The sequence below is a fragment of the Macaca nemestrina genome, chromosome 14 (genome assembly GCF_043159975.1).
Source record: "Macaca nemestrina isolate mMacNem1 chromosome 14, mMacNem.hap1, whole genome shotgun sequence".
NCBI lineage: Eukaryota > Metazoa > Chordata > Mammalia > Primates > Cercopithecidae > Macaca > Macaca nemestrina.
The window spans coordinates 13,152,940-13,178,330 of record NC_092138.1 but is presented as its reverse complement, the minus strand read 5'-3'; the positions used below and the strand labels follow the sequence as shown (position 1 = coordinate 13,178,330).

Here is a 25,391-nt window from a genome sequence, read left to right as displayed (position 1 = left end):
ATACTCTGAATTAGACCTGAAGGATCAATGAATAAAAATACCTTATTTTACAAACGATGCTCAGAAGTAGCTTGTCCAGAGTGATACAAGCTCAATACGTGCATAGTTTGGCTTTAAAAACAAAATAATAAACAAACATGATCAAATCCGACTTCTTAAAATGATGCATAAAATAATTTTAGTGAAAGATGGTGATCAATTATATCCCCTGAAGTATGTTTTCACTATCTGGAGTGATGAGGGTTTCATTTACAAAGTCCGGAGGTGGTTTGCAGGATTGTAGAGCAATCTGAACGGGGCTGAATTCCTCCCGAGCACGTTCCAATAGCAAGTCTGTCTACTTTATTGCAGGGCCCAGAGGTTCCCCCAAGACCGCCTGATAATAATTTGGTATTTGGAGGCTCCTGTGTCACTGCAGGAACTAAAGGAGGCTAAATCCATGCCTGATGGAGGAGAAGAGTTCTATGGTTATCTGCAAATTCTGGCCAGACAAGATCTTGACGTCACTCCTTAGCTTCCATAACCTAGCCAAGCAAGAAGTTGCCTTTCCAAGACAAAGCAGTGTGCTCTAATGACTAACCCCTCAAAATACTCTGCCACTTTAACTATAGACCCATCTCCTCGATCAATCAGGATGGCAAGATGGAGCTGAGGAGCTCAGCAACATCAAGTCTGGAGTTGGTCTTTAATTCAACTAGCTTGTTTAGACGTGTCTGAACACCACGTCACCTGACAGCACGGGGTGGTTTCCCAGTAAAATTCACAAACTCGGCTCAAGGGCAGCTGTGTGCTGCTTTCCTTTCCTTGCCTCCTGAGAAAGGTTTTGACAGGGAACAATGGAAACACACCTTCTGAGCTGAAACAAACCAACAGAAACAAAACACACTAACCAGCAAAAACCCCAAATCATCAGTCTTGGGTTCTCTCGAAGGGTGGGAGTGCGTCTTATCTTCTCCCGTCGGAGCAAACACGATAGAAGTCCTCTCTAAAATTGTGTCTTCCCTAGAGCAGCCTTGTAAATTAGCTAGGGTCCTAGGCTTGAGGCCTAAATCGACTTAAAATTGTCTCTAAATATGGACCTGGATGTGTTTGTACTTGCAGAGCATGCCCTCTTCATGTGCCTAGGGCTAGTAACTCCCTGTGGCAGAGGCATATAAAGTATTCTGACTTTTTTTTTTCTTTTCAATTTAATTCCATTTCCAATGAAATGGATTTTTAAAAATTTTCTCCAGAGTGTGCCATACTTCTCCAGCTATTGTAGTTAATGTGCGTGTTTCCTTGTGTATATGTGTGTTTGTGTGCGCATATGTGTTTTCCTAGTGGTCACATGCTTGTTAGGCAATTATGTAGATAAGCACAGATTCGTAGACCAGCTAGACCTGAGGAAAGAAGACCTTATAAAGGGAGGGAGTATTTTAACAGTAGCTAAAGCTATCACACAAAGCACCCATTCTGTTCCCCTCAATAGCCACAGCCCACTTCGTCATTGTCTTACCAATAAGGGGAAAGGATGTAGGTGATATTTTTCACAGAACCACAGAGGTTTTGAACATATTTGCAGTATTACTTTGAGTACACATGAGCAAAAATTCTGAATTATATCCAGGACCCAGAAGCTTATTAGATCAAAGAGTGCGGGGCCCTTCAGAGTTACCGGAGATTATCTTCAGACTTCAGTGCAATCGAATGACCATGGTCCATTTTGATGGTTAGAGATAGGACTGATAAACGGGTAGAAACAATTGCTTTAGCACTTTCTTCTGTACTTTGCCTATTAATGTTTTGTCTTTCAAAAGTATATTTTCTTCTAATTGTTTAATTGGCCAAATAATGACTGCTTTGGGAGTTGTTTGTATGCCTTGGAAGGCCATGGCCTGCACTTTAAAAATAAGCTAAGTCCATTCTGCCCAGCATGAGCATTAGGACAGAGAATGCAGTTATTTTAGGATCCTTAAAAATTGCTTCTTTTATGGCACACTGGGTTGACGACTCATCTCATGGGAACCTTCATGGTACGTTGCTGCTGTTTTGCAGGTCCCAGTACAATTCTTTCCCCCTCTCAGTGCCATGGCCCCCCCATTGCTAGCTACAACAATTTGATATCATATTCCATTTTCAACTCCAAAGGAGATGGTAAGAAGCTATCAAATAATGCTTTAAAAAAGCAACTTCAGTTTCTTAAAAGAAAGGAAATGAAGACATGCTGCATAATTACATTTAAAATGTAAGCCTTGTTATTATAAGCTGCACCGAGATGAAGATTTGTTAGCAAACCAGTTTCGAGCACACTCACAGTGAAGTAAAATCATGTTTTTAGCATCTGACTATTGGGTGATATTATTCTTTGTTATCAAAAAATAAATATCACTTGATTATAGTATTCTTAGACCTCCTAGAGAAAACACTCCAGTCCTAAGTTTGGTGTCTGAAAAGAAAAACAAAAATAAAGGTTATGGATTTAGGTCAGGGAGACACTCAGAGTGATACTCTGAAAACTGCGTTTACTCCCTCATCATCAGCCAACCAAGATGGAGTTCTGCATCCTGCACATATCAGACATTTCAGTCCAATTTCACCGAAGCATCAGTGATGTTCTAGAAGCATCCCAGCAGATGGAGGATCCTAATGTATTTGTTCTGGGTATTTCCTCAGGCCCAGCCTGACTGGAGTGTGTGTACCAACAGGATGAATCCAATCAAGCTATGCCCCCATTTTGGTTTTGGGTTGATCACTCTCGCATGTGCCAGCAGATTGTGGACCAGGACCAGCTCAGCAGACACAGTTGCAGAGTAACCTCCTATGTTGCTAAGAAGCTCCTGCTACCCAGGTGCTTTGAACAATTGAGTGCTCCCTCTGGTTAAGTAGAGATGGGACCACTGGAGTTTTTCTTGGATGTGATGCTCAATCCTTTATGGCAGCTATTATAACAAAGTGCAGGTTTCCTCCCTGGGAAGTGCAGCTTTTCTCTGTCTTTACTAATTCTGCCAGCCTGTGAGAGTAACCACCATAGCTGGGCTTCTTCTCAGATTGTCATGCCAGGTCTCCTTGCTGGGGAGCTGTGATGCTGCTCTGAGGTTGATCGCTGAGGTTGTAGTGGGTTTTTGTTTAGTTTTTCTGGATTGTTCTTCTTTCTTTTGAATGGCAAGAGAAGAAACATTTTCTCTAACCCACGGCCAGGAAGGAAATGGGGATAGAGCTACTTCTTAGTTCAACCTGGTTGCCACATAAAGGAATCTCTCTCCTTGGACTCAGCCCCTAACTGGAAGCAAGAGCCTCTGCCTCCTGAGACTGAGAGAGCAGCCCAAGGAGGAGATGAATCCATTCTGTCCTTTGTTTGGGTTTGCTTCCTGTCAGTGAGAGAATGCTGAGGCAGTTCCTGATATGTGAAACTTTCATTTTTAAAACCAGGACAGTCCTAAACAGACCGCAATGCATTGGTCAATCCCAGTTGGTATAGGCCCAATGATTTTTGCTAGTAAGATAGAATCGTCTTCCTCACCCAAAATGCTTTTAAGTGCCCTAAAATGGGTATTTCAAAATAAAAATAAATAATACAGATTATAGTAGAAAACCTGGAAAACATAAGAAACAAAGATGAAATGAAAAGTCCCATGTAATTCCACCAGTTAGAGTTAACCACTGACATCATTTGGATATATGGCTTTCTAGTCTTGTGGGTATCCTTTGAATCTCTTGTAATATAAAGTCTGACCATATGTGTCCTTGCCTTTATTTGTACTGGAGTCTGTTAATATATTTATAGTAATAGCTCCCTTTGGGGCGATTGTGCCACACAGTGTGTAGGAAGCACATTGGGTGTATTATTCCCAGTTTCATATTTTGTATTTCCTTGGGGATGTGCAGGGGTTAAGAGCGGGGGTCTGGCCATAACTGGCCACGTCAGACTCTCATATGGTAAGTATCACAGAGCACACGAGGCCTGTGTTATGCGCTGGAAAGACTCAGGAAATGAGAGGCTCTCTTGTTCTGACAAGGCAGGCTGAGAGCACTCATTTAGGGTCATCACTCCAGATAACTCTAAATGCGGTTTATTGCTCAACTGAAGCAGATGATCACTTTTTGCCTCCAAGTTCTTCACCCTAGCTAGCTCCTTTCAAAGAGCTGAGTGTGCTGGATCTTAAAGGGCCAAGCTAGTTACATCTCATACATTTCCCAATATTTAGGGATGCCTTCTCTTCCACTGAGGATCCCTTGGCTATGCAAGGACCTCTGATGAGCCGGAGTCTCCCTTTGGTCACTCCCAGCTTTGCTTAAACTTGATGGAGTTTGCAGTCCAGTGATCCCCGGATCTTTCATCATGAAAGCCTTCCTTCCTCTCCTGATGTCTGAGGCCTCTAGATCTAGACTGGGGTTCTGGCAAGGAGGCTTCTATCAATAGTGTGAAATCCAATAATATGTTAGTGTTGGTATTTTGCACAGTAATATTAAGGCTAGATTCTAAAAATGAGTTCAAATGAATAAGTTTCTGTGATGTAAGAGATTAGATATGTGTGATTTCAGAACCAAAGGCAGGGGGGAATCCCAGAAAGAAAACAATAATATAAGCCTAGTTTCTATATATTATTCTTATTCATTACTGTATATGGGTAGACATCAATATTCTATTTTATCCTGTTACTATTAATGAACACATTTTTTAACCATGCCATTGAACTTTTGGGTGCACTAAAGTGGAACCCAAGCTCCTCATTACATAATAATGGCATTTGGACTGAGGGCCATATTCCTAAATTTCCAGTAAAGTGGTTGATATAGAGAGGACAGGATAAAGCCCTATAGTGTGCAGTTATATCAAAACAGCTAGTCTCCACTTTAGGGAATGCCTTTACTAGAGATTACATGAAAGGTCTGCTTATAAAATAAGCAGATATGGCACCACTAAGCAGCCACCTGAATTGTTTTCCTACAGGAATGATTAATGTTCAGATCCATTTATGTTTTCGTGCTCAATACTTACTCCCCTTCCCTGCAACACCCAAAGGGTTTACTTTTGAAGTCATTTGGTCTTCAGTCTACTACTGAGGAATAGAGAGGCACAAACTGCTTTACCCAGGGTCAGAACTCATGTTCTTACCTTCTACTAATAGAGTACTTGAGTCAGATGGACTAACTGGTCTCACATTTTCTCTATCTTGGTTTTACCTCCATAAACATCAATATCTTTACCCACGTGGTTTTTCTCTCCTCCCCTTTTTTCCATATGTATTAGGGTTCAGGAACTATGAAGCTAATGATCACATTTCTTCCTAGTTCCTAATTTCATTAGTGCCATTTCCTAATATCTACAGAAACAATTATCAATACATGTAGCTGCTTGAGCCTCATTTAGAAGGGTAGCCTTTCTTCCCCAAGTGTTGTCAGAATGTACACATTTAGTCTGTCTTTTTCCCTCTTAGGAGTCTTTGTTTTGAGTTGATGGTAAAATTCCTCTATTTACATGTGAGATTTTTGATTTCACTGAATTCTACCTAGATTTTTATGGACATTGGATTTGAAAGAGGAAAACACTCATTTTCTTAGTAAGATATTGGTGATACATAGCTACGCCGCTGACTTCCAAACTCCTGGGCTTTGGGGAGGGCGACAGTGGCCAAGTAGCAGGCAGAATAAGATCATCACTCATGTCCTGAATCACACTTTCCCTCTCGGGTTGTGTATATGCTCTGCCACTTCCTACATATTACATCCTGAATTTTTAAGTAAAGTGGATCTTAGCCAGATTTGAGTCTAATGGCTGATTCATCGGCATAGTTCTTGGCGTTAACATCTCAGTGCTCTCTTTTGTTCTCTTCGAGAGGATTCATGTCATTGAGGGCCTTTGTGCCTCCTGTTGTCTCGGTGTGAGGAAGAGCTTTGGTGTGAGGGCAGAGCTATGTAAAGGGCTGCTGGGTTGGGGGATTAGTTCATATGGTCCCCACACCATCTTTCTACTTTTGGAGAGAGGGGACTTTGAGTGGGTGGGTATGGATTGATGTTCCTCAAGGAAACCCTGCTGGCTAATGGGCACTACATCTGTGTACTACTGTGATTATCTCTGTAAGCTCCCCATGTGGCCAAGGACCCTCCTCCTACCTGGGCACTTCCTGCTGCCTTGTTGCACTGGTCTCAGCCATTCAGCCCGCTGCTGCTCCACCATGTTGGGCTGCAGTAGGATAGGGAAGGGGTTCTGTTGATTGCTAAATGTTGCCTAATTTTATTTCCCTCTTCCACATTTCACGCAAGAGAGTGGACCTAACACATGACTTGCGTTCTCTTCCTATGTTCAGAAACTCCAGGGCTTGCCACGTGTATGTATGAGTGACCGATGGAACTTGGAATTCTTTATCTATATGATCTATCCGAAAATGAGATCTTTTGTACTGGAATTTGTGATGTAGTTGATCATTCAGAGCCAAACGCATATACCAATAAAGACAAGAGTGTCATATTTGTGGTCTCTGTTGCCTACTTTCATCACCTACTAATAATTTTTCTTACATAGACTTGAGAATATAATTCAATATTGGGATTCCTCAAGGCACCACGAACAGTGCTTTAGAAGTTGTTGCCATTGGTTCCCCAGTTGCCCCCACATAGCCTCTCTGGGTTTTCTTGAAGCAACTCCTTCACTCAGGTAGGCCAGCACTAGGGTGAGGCAAGAATGTCACTCGCTTAAGGCACAGAATTTAAAGTGACACCAAAAGTCTCAGTACTCAAATAATATTTTCATGCAACATTTTAAAAGATAAAAAAAGAATGCAAAAGATCTATGAAGAAAATATCAAAATTTTAAATAAAGCCAGCATAATCCCAGGAGGACTGAGATGAGTGTAAGGTGAGTGAGCTGAGTCCTATAAGTTCAGGGTCAGATCCTGTCTTTCCTTAAAATTCTGATATTTTTGGCTGGGTGCGGTGGCTCACGTCTGTAATCCCAGCACTTTCGGAGGCTGAGGTGGGTGGATCATGAAGTCAAGAGATCAAGACCTTCCTGGCCCACATGGTGAAACCCCGTCTCTACCAAAAATACAAAAATTAGCTGGGCGTGGTGGCACATGCCTGTAGTCCCAGCTACTTGGGAGGCTGAGGCGGGAGAATCGCTTGAACCCGGGAGGCGGAGGTTGCAGTGAGCCGAGATCGCGCCACTGCACTCCAGCCTGGCAACAGAGAGAGATAACATCTAAAAACAAACAAACAAAAAAACAAACAAAAACAAAACAAAAAAAAACTTTTTTTAAGCACAAATGTTTGCATTCAATTTTATCAAGAACTATTGTGTTACACTTAATGTAATTTATCTCAATAACTGATTTTTTAGCATTTCCTTAAGTTGTGTGCACAAAGCAAGAATCTCACTCCCCTTAGCCTTGGCCTTGGCCTCCGGGCTCCTTCTGGCCTGGATCTTGTTGAAACCTCTGGCCTTTGCAAAGCTGTTATGTGTACACAAACTTCTCAGCTGATTATCTGTCAGTTTTCTGCCACTTCCTGAGTTCCTGGCCTAATTTCTTTCCTCACTGCCTCGTCTTCCCTTGGAGACACAGTCCCCTGTTTCCCTTTTGTTCAACCAGCCTCAGCATCTCCAGCAGTAACCATCCTGTGCTATCTACTGAAATAGCAGAGAAGTGCATGCTCATCTTCTCACTAATTTTTAAAATTTTTATTTGTTGTATGTGACCCTCCAGAGTGAGGGAATGAATGAGGCTGCCAAAGAGAGAGAGAGAGAGAGAGAGAGAGAGAGAGAGAGAGAGAGAGAGACAGAGACAGAGAGAGAGACAGAGACAGAGACAAAGAGAGAGAGATTTTGTGGAAAAGGACAGGAGGGAGGATCAGGGAACTTTCTCAGTAAGTTTGAGAAATAATCTAGGGGAAAAATGGATAAAAGTTTTAAAAAAATAAGTGAAATTCTTAAAAAAAATCTATATTGCTTTTATCCCCCACATTTGGAGATGTATGATACATTTGCTAAGTTGAAGATACAGTATTTGAGATTTAAAATACCCCATTTTCACTCAGCCAGTTTCTTAGTGCCATGAGCTCTTTTTGTAATATTTGCATTCTCTATTTTTACATAATTCCTATCTAATGCCTTTTATGGGACAGGCCCCATGGATTGTATTTTCACATTAAAAAAAACCCTAATCATTTGCTGTAGTATAGATATTACTTTGTTTTACAGATGGGAAAAGTGAGACTCAGAAAGGTTAGGAGGAAAAAGAAAACCCAAATTCCACCCTGAACAAGGGGTTGTTACTGAAGCCCAGGTGGGTGTCCTGGAAGTGAGGACTCTTTCTAACCCAGTGCTGCTCATCCTTTCCAAATTAATACCCAACAATTTTCTAACTCAGCAAGAGGAACTGTAGTGTTAGCATTGCGCCTTTCATGTGGGTGATCAAGTATTCTGGGGTGTATTAACTTTCGGATCTGAAGGGCGAGGAGTGTCCACATGGTGGATACTGAACTTTCTGTTAAAGGAGGAACCTGCCAGTGGGCAGAGCCCAGGCCATCTATAGTGCAATGGTTGACACAGACTCACTGGCCTGTGATGTTTTCTCTCTCAGTAGTGTCTTTACCAGAAATATTAAATGATCATGAATATAAAGCCCTTATTTTTATTTTTTTTTCCAATTAAAATTATGTAAAATCCCACTTTTTCTTTTGCCAAGGCCTCTCTGAAAAGTTTACTTTTTTAGTTTTCTTTCAGAAAATCCTAGAAAAAGCAAGCTATACCATAGATCTCAGACTCTTTCTTGAGTGGCTTCACTCCTCTGAGATTAGCATATCTGATTTCCGAGGTGAACTTGATGTCCAAGAAAAGAATTCAAAGTGTACCAAGTATGTTTGGGAGCACGTTGAGGTGCACACATTTGCTGAGTTTCTGTAGGTGATGCTGGGAGGAGTGAGAACCCACCACTCCTGGGCAGGGTCACCCTGTACCAGGAGGCCAAGGGAACACAGTGGCTAGTAAAGCCTTCTTATCAGCATCCTATGGGGAACCAGCCTTGCTGCCAATCTTATGAGCATCTCAGAGGACAGACAAGTATTCCTCTGGCTCACCTTCTACAACTTGTCCTTTCATTTTCCATTCAAAGGCCCATGTTTCCAAACTGGCTAATCGAATGGAGTCAAAATTTCTATAGATCTTTATGCTTTAGAGAGCCGTTTTAAAAACAAGAGTTGGCACTCATACGTGGCATTCTTCCAAGCCTGCGTCTACGTGCTTCATAAAGTCAGGGGATATCAAGGAGCTGATATTTTTGAGCACTTTATGACAGACACACATGTTGACCAATATCTCATATAAGTCTTTTAATAGAGAGAGTCACGCATGTTCTTTAAAAACATCATACAACACTTCTTTACTGGGCTTGGTAAGTGCAGATCAGTTAGAACGGCAAGGTTAGCCAAAATGAATAATTATTTTCTGACTCAATGTTTATTCTCTTAATTATCTTGATAACTTAGAAAAGACCATAGTTTGGAGTATGAATTATTCAAATGTAGTTCAAAGTCCATTGTGACAAGTAATAAAATACATTCAAAATATTGTTTACTAGAGAGTTCCAAGCCCGCTGAACCTCCATGCATTATCAGCTACAAAGCTGCAGAGCGTGACCAGCCCTTTGGGTTTGTGGAGATGCAGCCAGAGAGTGGTTTGGAGAAACTAATTAGAATGTGACTTCAGAGAAAAGGGGCTGAAATATTTCCAAACAGAGAATTTGATGAGTCCTTTGCTTCCCCTGGGGTGGGGGTTGTGTGTGTTTTTGCATGAATCTCGGAACATTTGCCAGTATGGAAAATTTTCCCAACGAGAGGAAATAAAACCAATCTCTAATAAGACTGTCTGGGACCTCTAACAATAAAACTCCAGGATGGGGAGGGGACAACAAGGGTGGGAATGCAAGTTCAGATTAGGCTCAGGGTATATAGTCATATGTCTCTGTTGGACGATGAATGTGTAATCAGGAAGTCACGTCTCACCAGGAATTCAGTGGCATTAGTCAATGACTGACATCAAAAATTGCAGATGGAAATAAATACTTATTGACAATTTTGTAAGTTCTGAATTATGGTCTGTTCAACAAACGAACAAGTGCCTTGGCATCTCCAGCTCCTAGAACAATGCCTAGGACATTGTAGGTTTATAATAAATAGGTAGTAAACAACTGAATGAACAAAGGAATGGATGATCTTCTCTACTTTGCCTGTCATTTTACTGTAGCTTTGGGAAGAAAATACATCTCTACTTCATGGAGCTTCAGGCATCTCTAGTATTTGCCTGTGATTCTGGTAGGAGCAGAAGGTTGGCTACCTTTCCTTTTGAATTGCATGTTAGCTATCCCCATTGCCATGTCTGTTCAGTATTGGGTCTGAAGCTTTTTCTCCTGCTCTTTCTATCCCACCTCCTAAGTAATTTATGTTTTGAGAATTCTCCTGTCTGGTTTTGTAACTTGGGTTTCAGGTATGCCAAAGCTTTATGTTTTGTATTATGGGAGAATAATTTCTCACAAGGCCTAATATTGAAGTTTTAATGGAAATATACATATTTCTCTCATTGAATTTACACAATAGTCCTATGGTGGGTATCCTTGTTACTTTAATCACACAGAAGGAAAACAGTAAGGCACAGAGAAATTAGGCAATTTGCCCAAGAACATATAGCTACTAAGCAGGAGAGCTAGGAGTTTAACCTAGATACCCAAACCCTAGCATTGGTTTTTAATGCACATACTGAATTAGTGCCCATCTCTCTGTCTAGCCATCAAGCCAGGCTTCTTTCACACTCCTGCCAACACACACACACACACACACACACTGACCCACAATGGATTTGAAGCAGTTTACATTGGAAATGCAGCCAATTTAACTGATGAGATGGGTATCTACAACTTTCTCATTTTCCCCGTCATTTAAATCCTGAAATTTCTTCCCATACTATAAAACACTGTTTAGATTCAAAATTGACGACAAGGGAGAGCATGATTCTAAATGGTAAAGGCCAGACCAGAGTCTCAAGTCCTTCATCTTTGATGGAGAGCCACCCCTTGGCCACTGCCAAAGGCCAAGGTGATTTGGAAGGTGATGGTAGCAAGTTACCAGGCATTCTTTTATTTGTGGCTTTGCTCAGCTTAGTTTTTCTCAAATATGCAAGAAAGCTGGAGGACACCACTGTTGGAGGAGATCTGTATCTATTTATCCTTAACCCCAAGTCCGGTAGCAAGCCACTTGGCTGTTGGCAGTTGTCAGCAAGCAAAAGCTCTTGGACCTGTGTTTTTCACTGTGACATCTCTTGTTCTAGTGTGTGCATGACTGCATTATAATAACTAGAAATACTTTCTTTTATTTATTTATTTTTCTGAGTCGGAGTTTTCACTCGTTACCCAGGCTGGAGTGCAATGGCGTGATCTCGGCTCACTGCAACCTCTGCCTCCTGGGTTCAAGCGATTCTCCTGCCTCAGCCTTCTGAGTAGCCAGGACTACGGGCTGGCACCACCACACCCGGCTAATTATTTGTGTGTTTTTAGTAGAGACGGGGTTTCACCATGTTGGCCAGGCTGGTCTTGAACTCCTAACCTCAGGTGATCTGCCCGTCTCGGCCTCCCAAAGTGTTGGGATTACAGGCGTGAGCCACCACACCTGGCCTACTAGAAATACTTCCTAAGAATCAAATCCCTGCATCCAAACTGGTATGTATCAAATCTAAGTGGCTAGAGGTGAGGCCAATTAATCTGCATTGTTAAAAAGCCCCCAGATGATTAGGATAAATGTAAGAGTTTGGGGATCACTGTTCCAGGTTAGACTCATTGTGGAAGGTTCTCATCCAGAAGGACCATGAAGCTGGGTGAGGTGAGGTGAGGTGAGGTGGCAAGCTCCCTGAGGACAGGCTTGTACCTTGGTTGCTGATAAGTTTTTCCTAGCTTTCCTGGCTTTGCTGATACCTGGTTACCCTTCTTGGTTGCTGTACAATTCTTTTAGGTTTTTAAACATGGAACTATTTCACTCATGGGGGTTTAGGGCACAGGTGTTGTGGCTTTGAGGGTATAGTAGCACAGGAGTTGAAAAGGCATTTAAAGGATAGTCTTGTCATTCTAATCACAAGTGCTATGTCTCCATGAGGCCATGGTTCTTGTTTCTGCATCATCAGTATGGAACTTGATCCATTCATGAGTTAAGGATTCTCTGTGCACCAACGATACACCTGACACAGGTCACCAAATAGCAGATGAGAAGAATCTACTGATTCATATTTTCACAAACACTTCATAAAGTTGCTAAAATGCCAAAACTCCTAAGCTTAACTATTTGAAAAGGATTGGCAAATGTTTTAATCTATATAATCAGCAAAATGCAGAAATGCCCAGTTGAGATTAGGCTCAATCCTTCTAATAATTTGGTATCAAAATGATTAGAAACTGGAGTTGCATCAATAGTTTTCTCAAAATTCAAGTGCACTAACCTAGTTGACTTTTCTCAGAGAAAATATGCTATAATCATGTCAAACTATCAGAATGTTAGTTGTGTAACTTAGTACTTAGTGTAAGGAATTATTGGGAGATTATTTTATTCCTCCTTACAAATTCTTAAGTTTCTTTTGGAATTTCATTTTATGTGATTTGATCTGTACAAAATAATGTAAGAAGAGATAATGGGACAGATGGAGAGAAATGATTGAATCACCGTGTTTCAATGAAAAGTGTTCAAATTGCATTTCACTACATAATGAATTCTGCTTCAACTTACTTTGACATAAATAAGATTGGGTAAGAGAAACCAGAAGTAAATCAAATAAATTAATAAAACTATCAGAGCTGCTTCAATTTTGGTCCTCAGACAGTGTCTGCTTATTTGTAAAATAAAACCTGCTCTTATAAATTAAAACCCTTGCATATAACTCGGTGGAAAGCAAAAATTTAAAGAAGAGTTAGAAAATTTGGAGGCCTGATTAGGGCACCTTCTAATTTTACAAATATCAATTTTTTTTTGAAAGTTGAAAAACTGACATTTGCAACCTAGAATAGTGACCTTCAACTTTCAACTAGACTTTTTGAAAAAAAGAAGATGGGAGATACAGACATGCATGCAATATTGACGATTAGCTGTTCTTCATATTTTCCTAATTATACACATTTACTGAACATGAGGACATTTTTGCATTTTGTCTAGACGAAGGCTGTGTCTCCACTGGCATAATATATCATGACGTTTGTGAGTCTTGTGCAAAATTGAATTTGCATCTCTGCCGCCACTTGTAGAGTTCATTATCTTGCAATACAACCACTGGGAAAAATACAATTTTCAGTGTTTAATAAAACTGTTGTCTTCTCATAGTGCTTATGATGCTTGAACAGTTTGTCAGGCACTATTTATCACAGACACTGAACACTAATTATACTGTGTGTGTGCCTGTAAGAGTGATTTTAAATATTTTCTTTATTTAATATGTATCAGTGCAACCAGAGTTTTTTGCAACCATACTATTATTTGCATTTCTGAGAATCAATGTGTCTTTTTGCAGTATTAAACATAATAAAAAGGCCACTAAACTAACAGTAGAACATGTGAAATATGTACCGGATATAGTCAGGAGGCAAGGGAACTGATGGAAAACTCGGTCTCTTTACTCCTTAGTTAGCCTAGGGCTGTAGAAAGAAGTAGGGCATTGGCCAGTCTGAAATATGTCTCCAGGTCTAATTAATACTTTATAACTTTCTAGGGTAGAGATGATCATTGAGGTCCCTCCAGGCTACTCAGTTCTGCAATCTGTGATTTAAGTAAATCAGAAGTTATTTAGCATGGCTTCACTAATCAGAAACTTGAAAGACCAGAGGCCTATTTTCTGATGATCCCTTGAAAATGAGATTCAAATGACCAACCACTGAAAGAATCATGTGCTAAATCACAAGACCAAGCCCCTGAAACATAGTCTCCAGCTATTACGTGGTTTTTTGAAGAATGGCGGTCATACAAACATGATTTCAACGGGTCTTTATATTAAAGACACCATTTAAATGGGAACTGCATCTGGTGTTCTTTGTATGGTAATATATTGAGCACATAAAATGAATGTGTAGCAGAATAGAAGTTATCTTATTTTTTTTCTTTTAATAATCCCAAGAAGTATCATGTCAGACACATGGAAAACCCTTAGACTGAAACAATAAACAGAGTTAGTTTGGGCAACTTTGAAAGAAAAGAAAGTAAGGAAGGGCTATTTCCTAAGAGACTAACTGAAACACAGCATTCAAAATGGTTTTCCTACTGCCATCTTGAAGAATTCTATGCTTTGTTACCATCATGTTTTCACCAACAAAAGAATTAGCTGGTCGGGCATGGTGGCTCACGCCTGTAATCGCAGCACTTTGGGAGGCTGAGGCAGGAGGAGTATGAGGTCGAGGTCAGGAGTTCGAGACCAGCCTGACCAACATGGTGAAACCCCCTCTCTACTAAAAATACAAAAATTAGCCTAGTTTGGTGGCAGCTGCCTGTAATCCCAGCTACTCAGGAGGCTGAGACAGGAGAATTGCTTGAACGTGGGAGGCAGGGGTTGCAGTGAGCTGAGATAGTGCCACTGCACTCTAGCCTGGGCGACAAAGCGAGACATGGTCTTAAAAAAAAAAAAAAAACAGAGCTGAAAGAAGAGAACTTTAGAGAATACAGAACACCTGTAGCTAACTAGCTAACTCTCTAGGTCAAGACTATATACTTTCATAGGTATATGAAATGTGTGACCAGTATAAATACATGTGACCAATGAGACCACTGTGAAGAATTTGTTGTAGACTCAGGTAAAGCAGTGCCACACAAATTCACCCAAAGAGGAAGTATTGGTTATAACTCTTCATGAGGTTGATGTTGTCTTCCTATATTTTTTCCTGGAAGGCAACATTTTAGTTGGGACCATGATCCAATGGGAAGAAGCTTCCAAAGCTTTTGGAGCTGTTGGTCACCTCGCCTCCTTAATGCCCAACATTTGATGGTTTGGAGAAATGTAATTGCCACCCCGGCACTGCCTAGGCTTGGGTGTTCAAGTTCAGCCTCAATTATCACCAAAGCTCAGGGCCACTGCCATTCCCTGAAGCCCCTGCTCTGACCTGGGGCCTCCAACTGTTTCAGATCAGTCTTTGTCTTAGTGACACAGGCACATTCTCTTTTTCTGTTCTGTTGCTGCACAGTGGTATCTGAGGCCTGCCACTGGAGTCTGTTCACCTAATGCCGTTCCTTGAATATATTGCATGAGAAGATTCTTTTTTGTCTTTTTATCCCACCATCTCCTGTTACCTATATGTCAACACTTTCTCCTTGAGCCGACCCCTCATCAGCTTAAAACCAGTTCTTGCTTCTAGATTTTGCTTAGCTTGTGTTTTCTAGGCCACCAAATACTTTTCACTGGGTAATGTAAAAGGAGACAGAGCAAGCCAGGAAGCAGATGTCTGTTGGGTGGTGTGTGTCTTTGAGAGTTGGAATTTGAAATCTCTGTATGAAAGGAACAGTGAATGGGTGTAATTAGTCAGGCTGATGAAGGAGTAAAACCTGGTAAGCAGTTTTTCTTGACTGGCTTAATGAAAAGCATTAGCTATCAGTTTCTGCCTAAACGCACTGAGGGTAAAACAAGTGTAGGGTTTGAACAAAAGATAAGATTCAGCGTGGGCTTGGACTCTGTTCCCAAGAATAAGTTTTGCTTGGGCGGAAAGTATGTGGTTCATCCAAAAAAAAAAAAAAAAAAAATCAATGATTTGTGGCAGTTCTTTGTGCATTTTATTTCAGGATAATTTGTAATATTTCAGGAAATGTAAGGGGTTCTCACAAAGGCCCAAACTGGTATTTTGTAACCAAGTCTGAATGTGTTGCTCCTTTTCTTCTCATCGCCTTAAGTCAGGCACTTTCTCTAGGTCAGTTTTCAGGGCCAAGGAATTTTTGGGGGGTTAACTTACGGTTATCTTCCATCAGCTTGTGTCCTCCCCTGTGGCATGGACCTAGCCTAAGACCTTAAGACCTGCTCACCTCCAAGTGACCAGCAAGAAATTAAGGACCCCCTGGAGGGGAAGATTTCTTGCTGTCAAAGAAATTTCAAAAATATACTCTAATATCACTTATGACACCTTTAAAGGCCTTGGAGACAAATGATGTGAGTTTCTAGAAGGAAATGATTTGATGTCATTGCTTGACTATAATAAGCTGTAGTAAGGATTCTTCATGCAGCAAGACCAGACACCCCAGTGATCAAGTCCAGAGGGTGGCCCAAGATGCTGTTTCCTTTTGTGACCATCATCCAATAGTCACCGCCTCCAGGGACAGCAGATAGCCATCTCCAGCAGGACCAGTGGCATCTATTCTCTGCTTGACTTTGTTACATAGATTTCAGCTTTCTGGTTGGACCCCTGTGAAAAAATCTCTTAAACTGGGAAACTACAGAAGGGCTGGGTCCACATTTTTTTTTCCTTAAAGGAAAGATTATTTGTTAGTGTTAGGTGAGGTTGCAGATTATTTTCTTGATGTTGTGGGGACAAAAGGGACACATGATCTTGCTTTCTGTCCTATTTGATTAAAATTCAGATAAATGTTACAAGGGATGACAAAACCCATTTTTTAAAAAGGTACATAACATCTGGATAAACTACAGAGTAGAAGAGAAAACAAAACAAACCCAGCCTCATATTTTTTTCCCACATAGTTAATAATGCAAGAAAAAGCCAGCCAGGACAAAGAAAACAGAATAAAAATGTGGTTCTTGGGTTCAGATGTTAGAGATGAGCACTGAGAAAACTTAACCAGTTCTGGAAAGGGAAGGAGAAAGAAAACTTTTTTTAAGACTTGCCATCTGCTAAGTGTTTCCACATACGTTATCTCAGCTAAACTCCACCTTCAGGCAATTTCTTATGGACGAGTAAAGGGATGCTTGAAGAGTTTAAGTAACAGACTCACAGCTCAGGTAGAAAGTGGCAGAGAACACTTTGGGAGGTCATGGTGGGCAGATCATGAGGTCAAGAGACCGAGACCATCCTGGCCAACATGGTGAAACCCCGTTTCTACTAAAAATACAAAAAAAATTAGCCGGGCATGGTGGCAGACACCTGTAGTCCCAGCTACTCTGGAGGCTGAGGCAGGAGAATCGCTTGAACCTGGGAGGCTGAGGTTGCAGTGAGCCAAGATAGCACCATTGCACTCCAGGCTGGCGACAGAGCAGGACTCATTCTCAAAAAAATAAATTAAAAAAAAAAGTGGCAGACAGAAGACTCAAACCCAGGTTCCCTGGCCTCAAAGCCACCCCGGGAACTTCTGTCTTTACTTTTTTGTAACCAGGCACTGGGCACCAATCCTATGAAAATCCCTAAGAGTTTGGACCCAGTCCTTAGAGTACTCAACATATTATAAAGTTCACCTAATCCCAGAGGCCTGCTTCAACCCATAATAGCAAAAGTGTTGAGTCCACGATCAGGACAAATCAGAAGTCACAAAACCTGCTTCAGTTTAAGTCTCTGGGAAGCCCAGCCTTCATTTTTGGCTAATTGCCCCGTTGGCGAACTTTCCCCATTATTTATTAATGACAGCAATTGTTTTAAAGTGGCTCTTTAAAAACACTTTTAAAAATCTTTCTGTAATTCCAAAATAACTTTGATACTTTTCAGTAAGACTCAAAAATACTTTTGTATTTTATTTTTTATTTATTCATTTATTTTTGATACAGAGTCTCACACTGTTGCCCAGGCTGGACTGCAATGGTGAAATCTCAGCTCTCTGCAACCTCCACATCCTGGGTTCAAGTGATTCTCATGCCTCAGCCTCCCGAGTAGATGGGATTACAGATGTGCATCACTGCACCCAGCTAATTTTTGTATTTTTGGTAGAGATGAGGTTTCACCATGTCGGCCAGGCTGATCTCAAACTCCTGGGCTCAAGTGATCCACCAACCTCAGCCTCCCAAAGTGCTAGGATTACCAGCATGAGCCATTGTGCCCAGCCAATATTTTTGTATTTTAAATGTGGACATGACGTATCATGGTGGCATATTCTAAAAGTATAACTTTTTCAGTCTTCACCAGGATTTAGTTTTCAGAAAAAATTGTCCTGACAACACCCTCATTATTACCAGTATCGAGACAGTTGCTTCAGACTTGAGTTTTAATCCTAGCCTCACAGCTTCTACTCTTATGTGGCCCTGGGCAAGTCACATAACCTCAATCAGCCTCAGCTTCCATTCTGAAAAATGGTAGTAGCAGCATTATAAAGATAAAAATGACTGCTGTATGGGGGCCTTATTAAGAGCCAGCTGCTGCACTTAGCACTTTGCTTACATGAGTAAAATGAGGATAAGAGGATAAAAATGCCCAACTTCTCCGGTTCTTTTGCATCTTCAGGGATTTCCAATACACATACATCTAGCATGATGCCTGGCATGTTGTAGTCAGTAGCCATCAGTCCTGCTCTCTCCCCTTTGCTTCCCCCTCCCTCACCTTATGTCACACTAGGTCACTAATAACTCAGGACCTCTTGTTAAGGCCTTCAATAAAACATGGTGGTGATGGGTGACAGCAGGTCCATGGGTGTGACTGATCAGTGCTAATGGCTGTGACCCTTACCGTCCTCATGTGACAGGCTCAGAGCCAGATGGGGGCAAATTGATTCTATTACATTTAGAGATTTAACCTGCAGGGGGTACTCAGAATCTTTTTTATGAAGGGACCATTTGATGAACTACTGGGGTAAGGATCCATTTCTTAGCCTTAGCTTTCGGTTGCTTGTCCCAGGTAGGGAACATGTAGATTGGACTTTCTTGATCTTTTCTCATCCTCTAGGTTTATAGGTGACCACTTGAATGAAATCTCCTAGTTACCGAAGCAGTAATTTGAAAGAAAAGTAAGTAAGGGATCTAGAGGAGATAGTGAGAAATAAATGAAATTTCCATCTTCCTACTTCCATAATATCTTCAAAGGATCCCATTAGCAATCGCCTTGGGATGAATGCCATGATTAAAATACGCTTATCTCTGGTAATCGAACAATGACTTAGGATACAAGGCTCCCCTAGATCATATAACAACAAAGAAATACACCTGAATCTGGGAGATTATCTTCTTGTGAATTATAAGGAAATGCTTCTCAGTCATCCTCATTGAAGTACTGACTGGCAGACAGAAGTCTGAGAATATAACCCTAAAGTGCTTTCTTCAATTGTAATACATCTTTGATATCTCTGATTTTATTTTAAACATATACTTTGTGATCTAATTCTGTGTGACAAACCACCCCAGCTTTACTGGCTTAAAATAAGAACAATTTACTTTTCCCGTAGTCTCGTGGGTCAACCTGGCTGTTGACTCCACCGTGTGGTGTCAGTTTGATAGGAAAGTCCAAAATGGTCTCTTGCCTATCGCTGGTAGTTGGTGATTGCTGGCTGGGAATTCGGCTGGAATTGTCAGCCAAGGGCCCCAGTCCACATGGATGTTTGTGCTTCTTCACATCATGGAGGACTCAAGATGGTCAAGCTTTCTTTTTTTAAAAAAAGTGCCAGGCCTCCTGAAAACTTAAGTTCTAGAATGAGCACTGTCTCACCTTCTCTGCGTTCTTTTGGTTAAAATAGCCCAGATTCAAGTGAAGAGATTATACGAGAGCATGAAAACAGGAAGACACGGTGCATTGGAGGCCATCAAAGCGATAGTCCACTACAACATGGGAATTTTCACACTCTTCCAGAATACATCTGTTATATGTGTTATAAAAATATATTCTCCCAAATAGTCAAGTAAAATGAACTCTTGTGGAAGCTGTGGCAATATGCATTCCATGGTTTTGCTTACCTTGGCACGCTACTGTGGACATGCCAGTAGGGAAATAAGTGCTGGAATTTTCTTCTTTTCTCAGTTGAAAGGTTAGGTCTTGGGACCCAGTAGGGCGGATCTGGGATGAGAGTAGAATACAGATGGTTAGTCCACGTATTAATCTCACTTAGTGTGCATATATGACTGAATCCCAAAGCTAAATACAAGTGATTTTTGTTGATGTTCATGTCTATGTTTTCATCCTTTACCCATAGAATTAAGTTGTAAATTAGAACCTAGAGAAGTATGGGAAAGACCCTGTTTTATTGAGATGTCCAGGGATGTAACTTAATTTGCTTGGCTCAGCTAATATATTCTGCTTAATAAAATCTCTACCAGCATGTGTCACACTAAAACTGTTTTTTTTTTTAAAGAGGTGAACTTAAGCCCGTATGATATCAAGATGGATGTAGGCTAGGAGAGCTGCAGGGTATTAGTAACCCAGTGTGATTTATTTCCCTAAGGGTGGAGGAATTTTTCACTACAATCAGTAACAAGGATACTTTGAAATAGCACAGCAGCCGGAAAACAAATCATATATCTAAATGTATCTGCCCTTGTTTCAGGCCAAAGTCTGCAAATTATCCAAAGGACATTTTTCTTGCTTAAGTTATCTGAGCTCTGCTGCTGCACGTGATTGTATATTACAGTCCTGTAGGGCCCAGAGAGAGGCCCCAAGCAGTAGGTTCCACATAGGCAAAGTACAGAAAATATGCACTGCCCTGATTGCCTTAGCTCTGTCTCTCACATCTTAAACCTTCTGTGTGAGAGATTTCATGTGGCACGTCCCCAAAACTAACATTGCCAACTCTGAAACCTGACTTCTAAAGAGTAGTATTGAATATCTTCTTCCCACTCTTCATATTTTATTAACAAAAGTTTCAAACATACAGAAGAATTATTCAGTGGGCACCCATCTACCCACTTGGATTCTACAATTAAGATTTCCCTGTCAGTGCATCATCAGTCCATCAGTTTCTAGAGGCATTTCAGAATAAGCTGAAGACAACGGGACACTTCAAGTACAAACTGCAGTTCAATATTTACTGTCCTAGGCCGGGCATGGTGGCTTACGCCTGTAATCCACTTTGGGAGGCCAAGGCAGGTGGATCATCTGAGGTCAGGAGTTCAAGACCAGTCTGGCCAACATGATGAAACTCCATCTCTACTAAAAATACAAAAATTAGCTGGGCATGGTGGCAGGCACCTGTAATCCCAGCTACTCAGGAGTTTGAGGAAGGAGAATTGCTTGAACCCAGGAGGTGGAGGTTTCAGTGAGCAGAGGTCGTGCTACTGCACTCTAGCCTGGACAACAAGAGCAAAACTCCATCTCAAAAAAAAAAAAAAATTACTGTACTTTCTTCTTTTCTTCCTTCCTTCCTTCCTTCCTTCCTTCCTTCCTTCCTTCCTTCCTTCCTTCCTTCCTTCCTCCCTCCCTCCCTTCCTCCCTCCCTCCCTCCCTCCCTCCCTCCATTCCTTTTTTCCTTCTTTCCTTCTCTCTGTCTCTGGTTATAAAAGTTGCATGCAATGAAATACACTAGCCTTACATGTACTATTCTATGAGTTTGGTGAATATATGTTCTTGTGTAACCATAACCCCTGTTGAGATCCAGAACATTACTAACCCTACAAAGGTCTCTCCTATGTCTTTCCAGTCAATTTCTTCCACTCAACCTCCACCAGAGGCAATCACTGTTCTGACTATTTTAAACCATAGATTCATTTTGCCTGTTCTAGAGCTTCAAATAAATGGCATCATGCAGTGTATAATCTGTGTGAGAACTGGGTTTCTTTAATACATTTTAAAAATCTGAAATCATGTAAGTTCACTTCTGTTCTTTGTGCTGGATCCAGAGGCAGCTATCCTGAGACCCTCTGCTCCTCTCCTTGCCTCGCAGGAACAAGAATCGTCCCAGAAGTCAGTTCTGACTGCCCAGAAATTTTGGAGCACTTGATCCCATGCTCTTATTTCAGTGTCCCCAAAAGCCTGCAGCAGCTTCTCATTGACAGTGTAGATGTGGACGTGCAGGGCAGCGTGTGACAGAGATAGGAAGAGTCGGCACACCCATGCAGACACCCGCGAGCCCCAGACGCTGTGTGTTTATTAGGAAGTCTGCCTTTGTGTCTGTGAATCGGACTCTGTATCATTGATTTTACTCTGATTGTTCCATGAGACAAAGGAGGAAATTGTTTGCTTCAAGGCATGCAACGCAACCCAGAGGGGAGAATGGTGTGTATTGCTAGGAATAAAGCTTCTTGGCCAACTAGACAGACACTGCTCATTCTGCCTTCAGTGTCGTAAAAGAAGCCACCTGTGGGAGCTGAAGTTATCTTTAAGAGGCTTTTCCAAACCTACGGAGTTCTTCTGACAACAAGAAACAGGTCACCCTACTTTCCAAGATAGAAGCAGTACATTCAGGGACAAAGAGAGGGCAACGCAGACGGAATGTGCCCCAGGAGGCCTGTCAAACCGAGTGTTGCAAGGAGATATCATCATGCTGTTCAATCCGGCGGGGAGGACTGTGCACTGAGTATGTTCCCATGTCTGGGCCTCTCAGTGTTATTCGGCTAAATGAAAAGTCCAACAGGTGCCTGGCAATTGCATGCACTGGTGAGACCCCACACGTGGAGGTGCTTTGGTGTTGCGAGGCGGGGGTTGAATAGTCCTCATTGCACACCCACATTAAGAAGCTGCAGCCCCATAGTCTTGGATGTATTCCAGCTGTGAGCCGGTTCTCTTTTGTAGCTCGTACGTGTAGTTTAACGGGACACAGTTTGTATAGGCAGACTAGCAGCAATTATCTCCTCTAACGAATTATTTTATTTAGCTTTGTGTGTTATTGGGACATTGGCTGCTGAGCTAAGGCAAAGTTGAGCCACACCTTTGGCTTCTTGCAGTTCAACCATCCCAACTTTTTGTTTTGTCTCATTTTGTGGCATGGACCCATCAGATACTACTCAGCAAATAACAGGAAGATTCCCCCACCATACCCCACAACCTCCACCTAAATATTCTATCTAAACTTCATGCTGCTCAAGGTTGGCTAAGAGCAAGGAGCTTCTTTGAGTTTTACAGCCTGGAAATTTTGTAGTCATGTAAAATTATTATCCAAGCAATAGTTTTGCCTACAAAAATCTTACTGTGAAGACTAACTTGCAAATATATCTGAGTGATGACAGACATCAGATAAATAAATCGCCATATGTATCTCTAAACAACAGATAACTATCAATCATTTCTAATATTGTGTAGGATGACTTCAAAACACCATACAGGACCAGGGACACAATTCATAAGCCTTTTCCTCTAATTAGCTACAGACAAAGCTTAATAGATAGGGGGAAATTGGACAGGCATCAGAGAAGATAAGACAGATGCCACTTGGCTCAGCTGGAACAAACTCACAAGAAAACATACAGGTTTATGATTCAAGCTTATCTAAGCAATAATGGAAAAAAAATATAACCCTTAGATAATAGGGCAACCTGAGACAGTAACCTATACAGCTTACCATACTCAGGACAAAGAGAAGGAAGTGAAGGGTGGGGAGACAGCAGGATATTGACAATAAGAGAAACAAAAGCACAGGAGGCTCGTGGACTTCGTACTCTTTTTAAAAGTGTCTTTTAAGAAATGTCTTTTAAAGTAAAGACATACTTTGCAACTTTCCAGGCCTAACTTTTAAGCAATTATTTGAGTACAGAGATTTCTACTTTCTGAGTCTGGAGATGCTGCTTAGATGTGATTTTAGAAATCAGTAGGTTTAGAAGTCCCTGGCACTTTTGATCCATTAGCTGGTTCACAGCAGCAGCCTTTCATAAAAGTCTTTGTAAACTGCTTTTCCCTTAAATGATTCTCCCTAAGCAGCTCTTCTCTTCTCCTATACTTCATCCTGGCAGCCAGATAATCAAATCCTAGAGGAGAGACAGGGAATTCTCTCCACATTTCTCTGGAGCCCATGACCAAGGCACCCATAACCACAATTAAGAAGGGAGACCAGAAAAGCAGGGCCTGGCTGTGGGGCTCCTTCGGCTTCTTAGTAAAGGTTTTATGGCTTTTAAACCGGTTCTTACTATCTTTTTAAATGTTAAAGAGGAAAGTCCTCTTGAACCCCTGATGGCATTCAATTATGGCCACGATGATAAAATGTCTCAGCTCTTTGGGGAGTGTGAGCAAATCGATAGAGTGTTGAGAGAGTGCAAAGCTGTGAGGCTTGCCTTCGCAGGATTTCCTGCCTTCTCCCACTTCACTTCTGCAGTGGAAGTTTGTTGTAGAAGGGGCTTGCTTGCTGCATGGAGGGGGTTTAGGGAGTTACTACCTAGCAACGCAGGGCAAATAAATGGTGCTCTGAGACTTTTAACTCATTTGATAACATTTTTAAAGGGTGCGATGGGACATTCATCCATGTTGTCCACTTGCAGAGGCCTATGTTAATTTATAAATAAATAACATGTTTCTAGGATCTTTGGCCACCCCACTTTTGAGTAAGCCTCTCACCCTCTCTTTTCTCCCACTCTCTCAGACGTTTTTGTTGTTGTTCTGTTTTAGATGAGTTACCTGGGAAATGAACCTAGGTGTGTCTGTTTGTGTGTTTTCCTGAACAAGGCAACTTTGGTTAATGCACGTGGCTCCATGTTTCAGAGAAATTATATGGCTACTGTAAATATAGCAGGATGATTTCATCGTTAGAATGAACAAGCATGCGTGCATTCATTGAGCAGCGATTTGTGGCGTACGCCTTGTGTGCCAGGCACTGTGCAAGAATGGCAGCTCCATGAGGATAGAGACATTGGTCTTCTTTGCCTACTGCTGTATCCTTGATGCCTGAAACACTGCCCAGCCCAGAGCTGGGGCTCAGGAGCATGGGGATGGCCGGCACATACAGTGAGGGAAATTGGAAGCACATTTTTTCCTCGCTGAGGCTGTAATCCAGTTCTAATCACTTGTGAAACCCATAGATTGGAAAGAAAGAAGTAATTTCATGATGTTAGGCCTCGGTGGTGTGTCTCTAAAGTGATTTAGTGTCCTGGAGGATTCTGGGCTATCTCACTACTTTAGATACCTCTGAAATGGAACTGGCAGAGTGTAAGTACATTGGAAGGACCTGCTTTTTAAAAATAAATCAAAATTTTAACAAAATGTTTTTTGCCCCTATGGTTTACAACTGTACTAATACATAAATGACCTCCTACCATATGCTTTAGGAGGGATTAAACTTTAATAGTGAGAGATTCGAAAGCTCTGTCAGGACATATCCACAAAATGCTTGTTCTTCTGCCTCTCCCTAGGAGTGGCTCCTGATAAGAGGAATGGTGAGGATGAGGATGAAGACTAGGACGAATGACGGTAAATGGGGAAGCTGTGGCAGTAGCTGAGAGTTAGGAGTCAGAGGAGTAGGCATAATCTGGGGAGGCAGACCACCTTCCCTTCCTAGAATTGTTTGTCTGACCTCTCCTGGAATCACAGCCCCACTCTGAGAGAGATGTTCTTATTCTTCCTGTCATGACCCCATTCAACATATGAGGCAACCAAAGCCCGGGGATTGTTGTGGCTCCCCATGGCTAGACAGCTGGCAAATGG

At 41.5% G+C, this 25,391-nt stretch overlaps 1 protein-coding gene across 10 annotated transcripts in view; it reads left to right on the top strand.

Moving 5' to 3' along the window:
- Positions 1-25,391, top strand: part of LOC105498757 (neurotrophic receptor tyrosine kinase 2) — a 376,720-nt gene that overhangs the window by 210,341 nt on the left and 140,988 nt on the right. For 3 of the 10 annotated variants that reach the window (XM_071077605.1, XM_011771079.2, XM_011771080.2), the window contains one exon: positions 352-6,448. The exons of the other annotated variants lie outside the window; for them this stretch is intronic. In XM_071077605.1, the coding sequence (XP_070933706.1) occupies positions 352-380 (29 nt within the window). In that variant the 3' untranslated portion in view covers positions 381-6,448. Of the gene's footprint in view, positions 1-351; positions 6,449-25,391 lie in introns of those variants that run through there. 10 annotated transcript variants of the gene reach the window in all.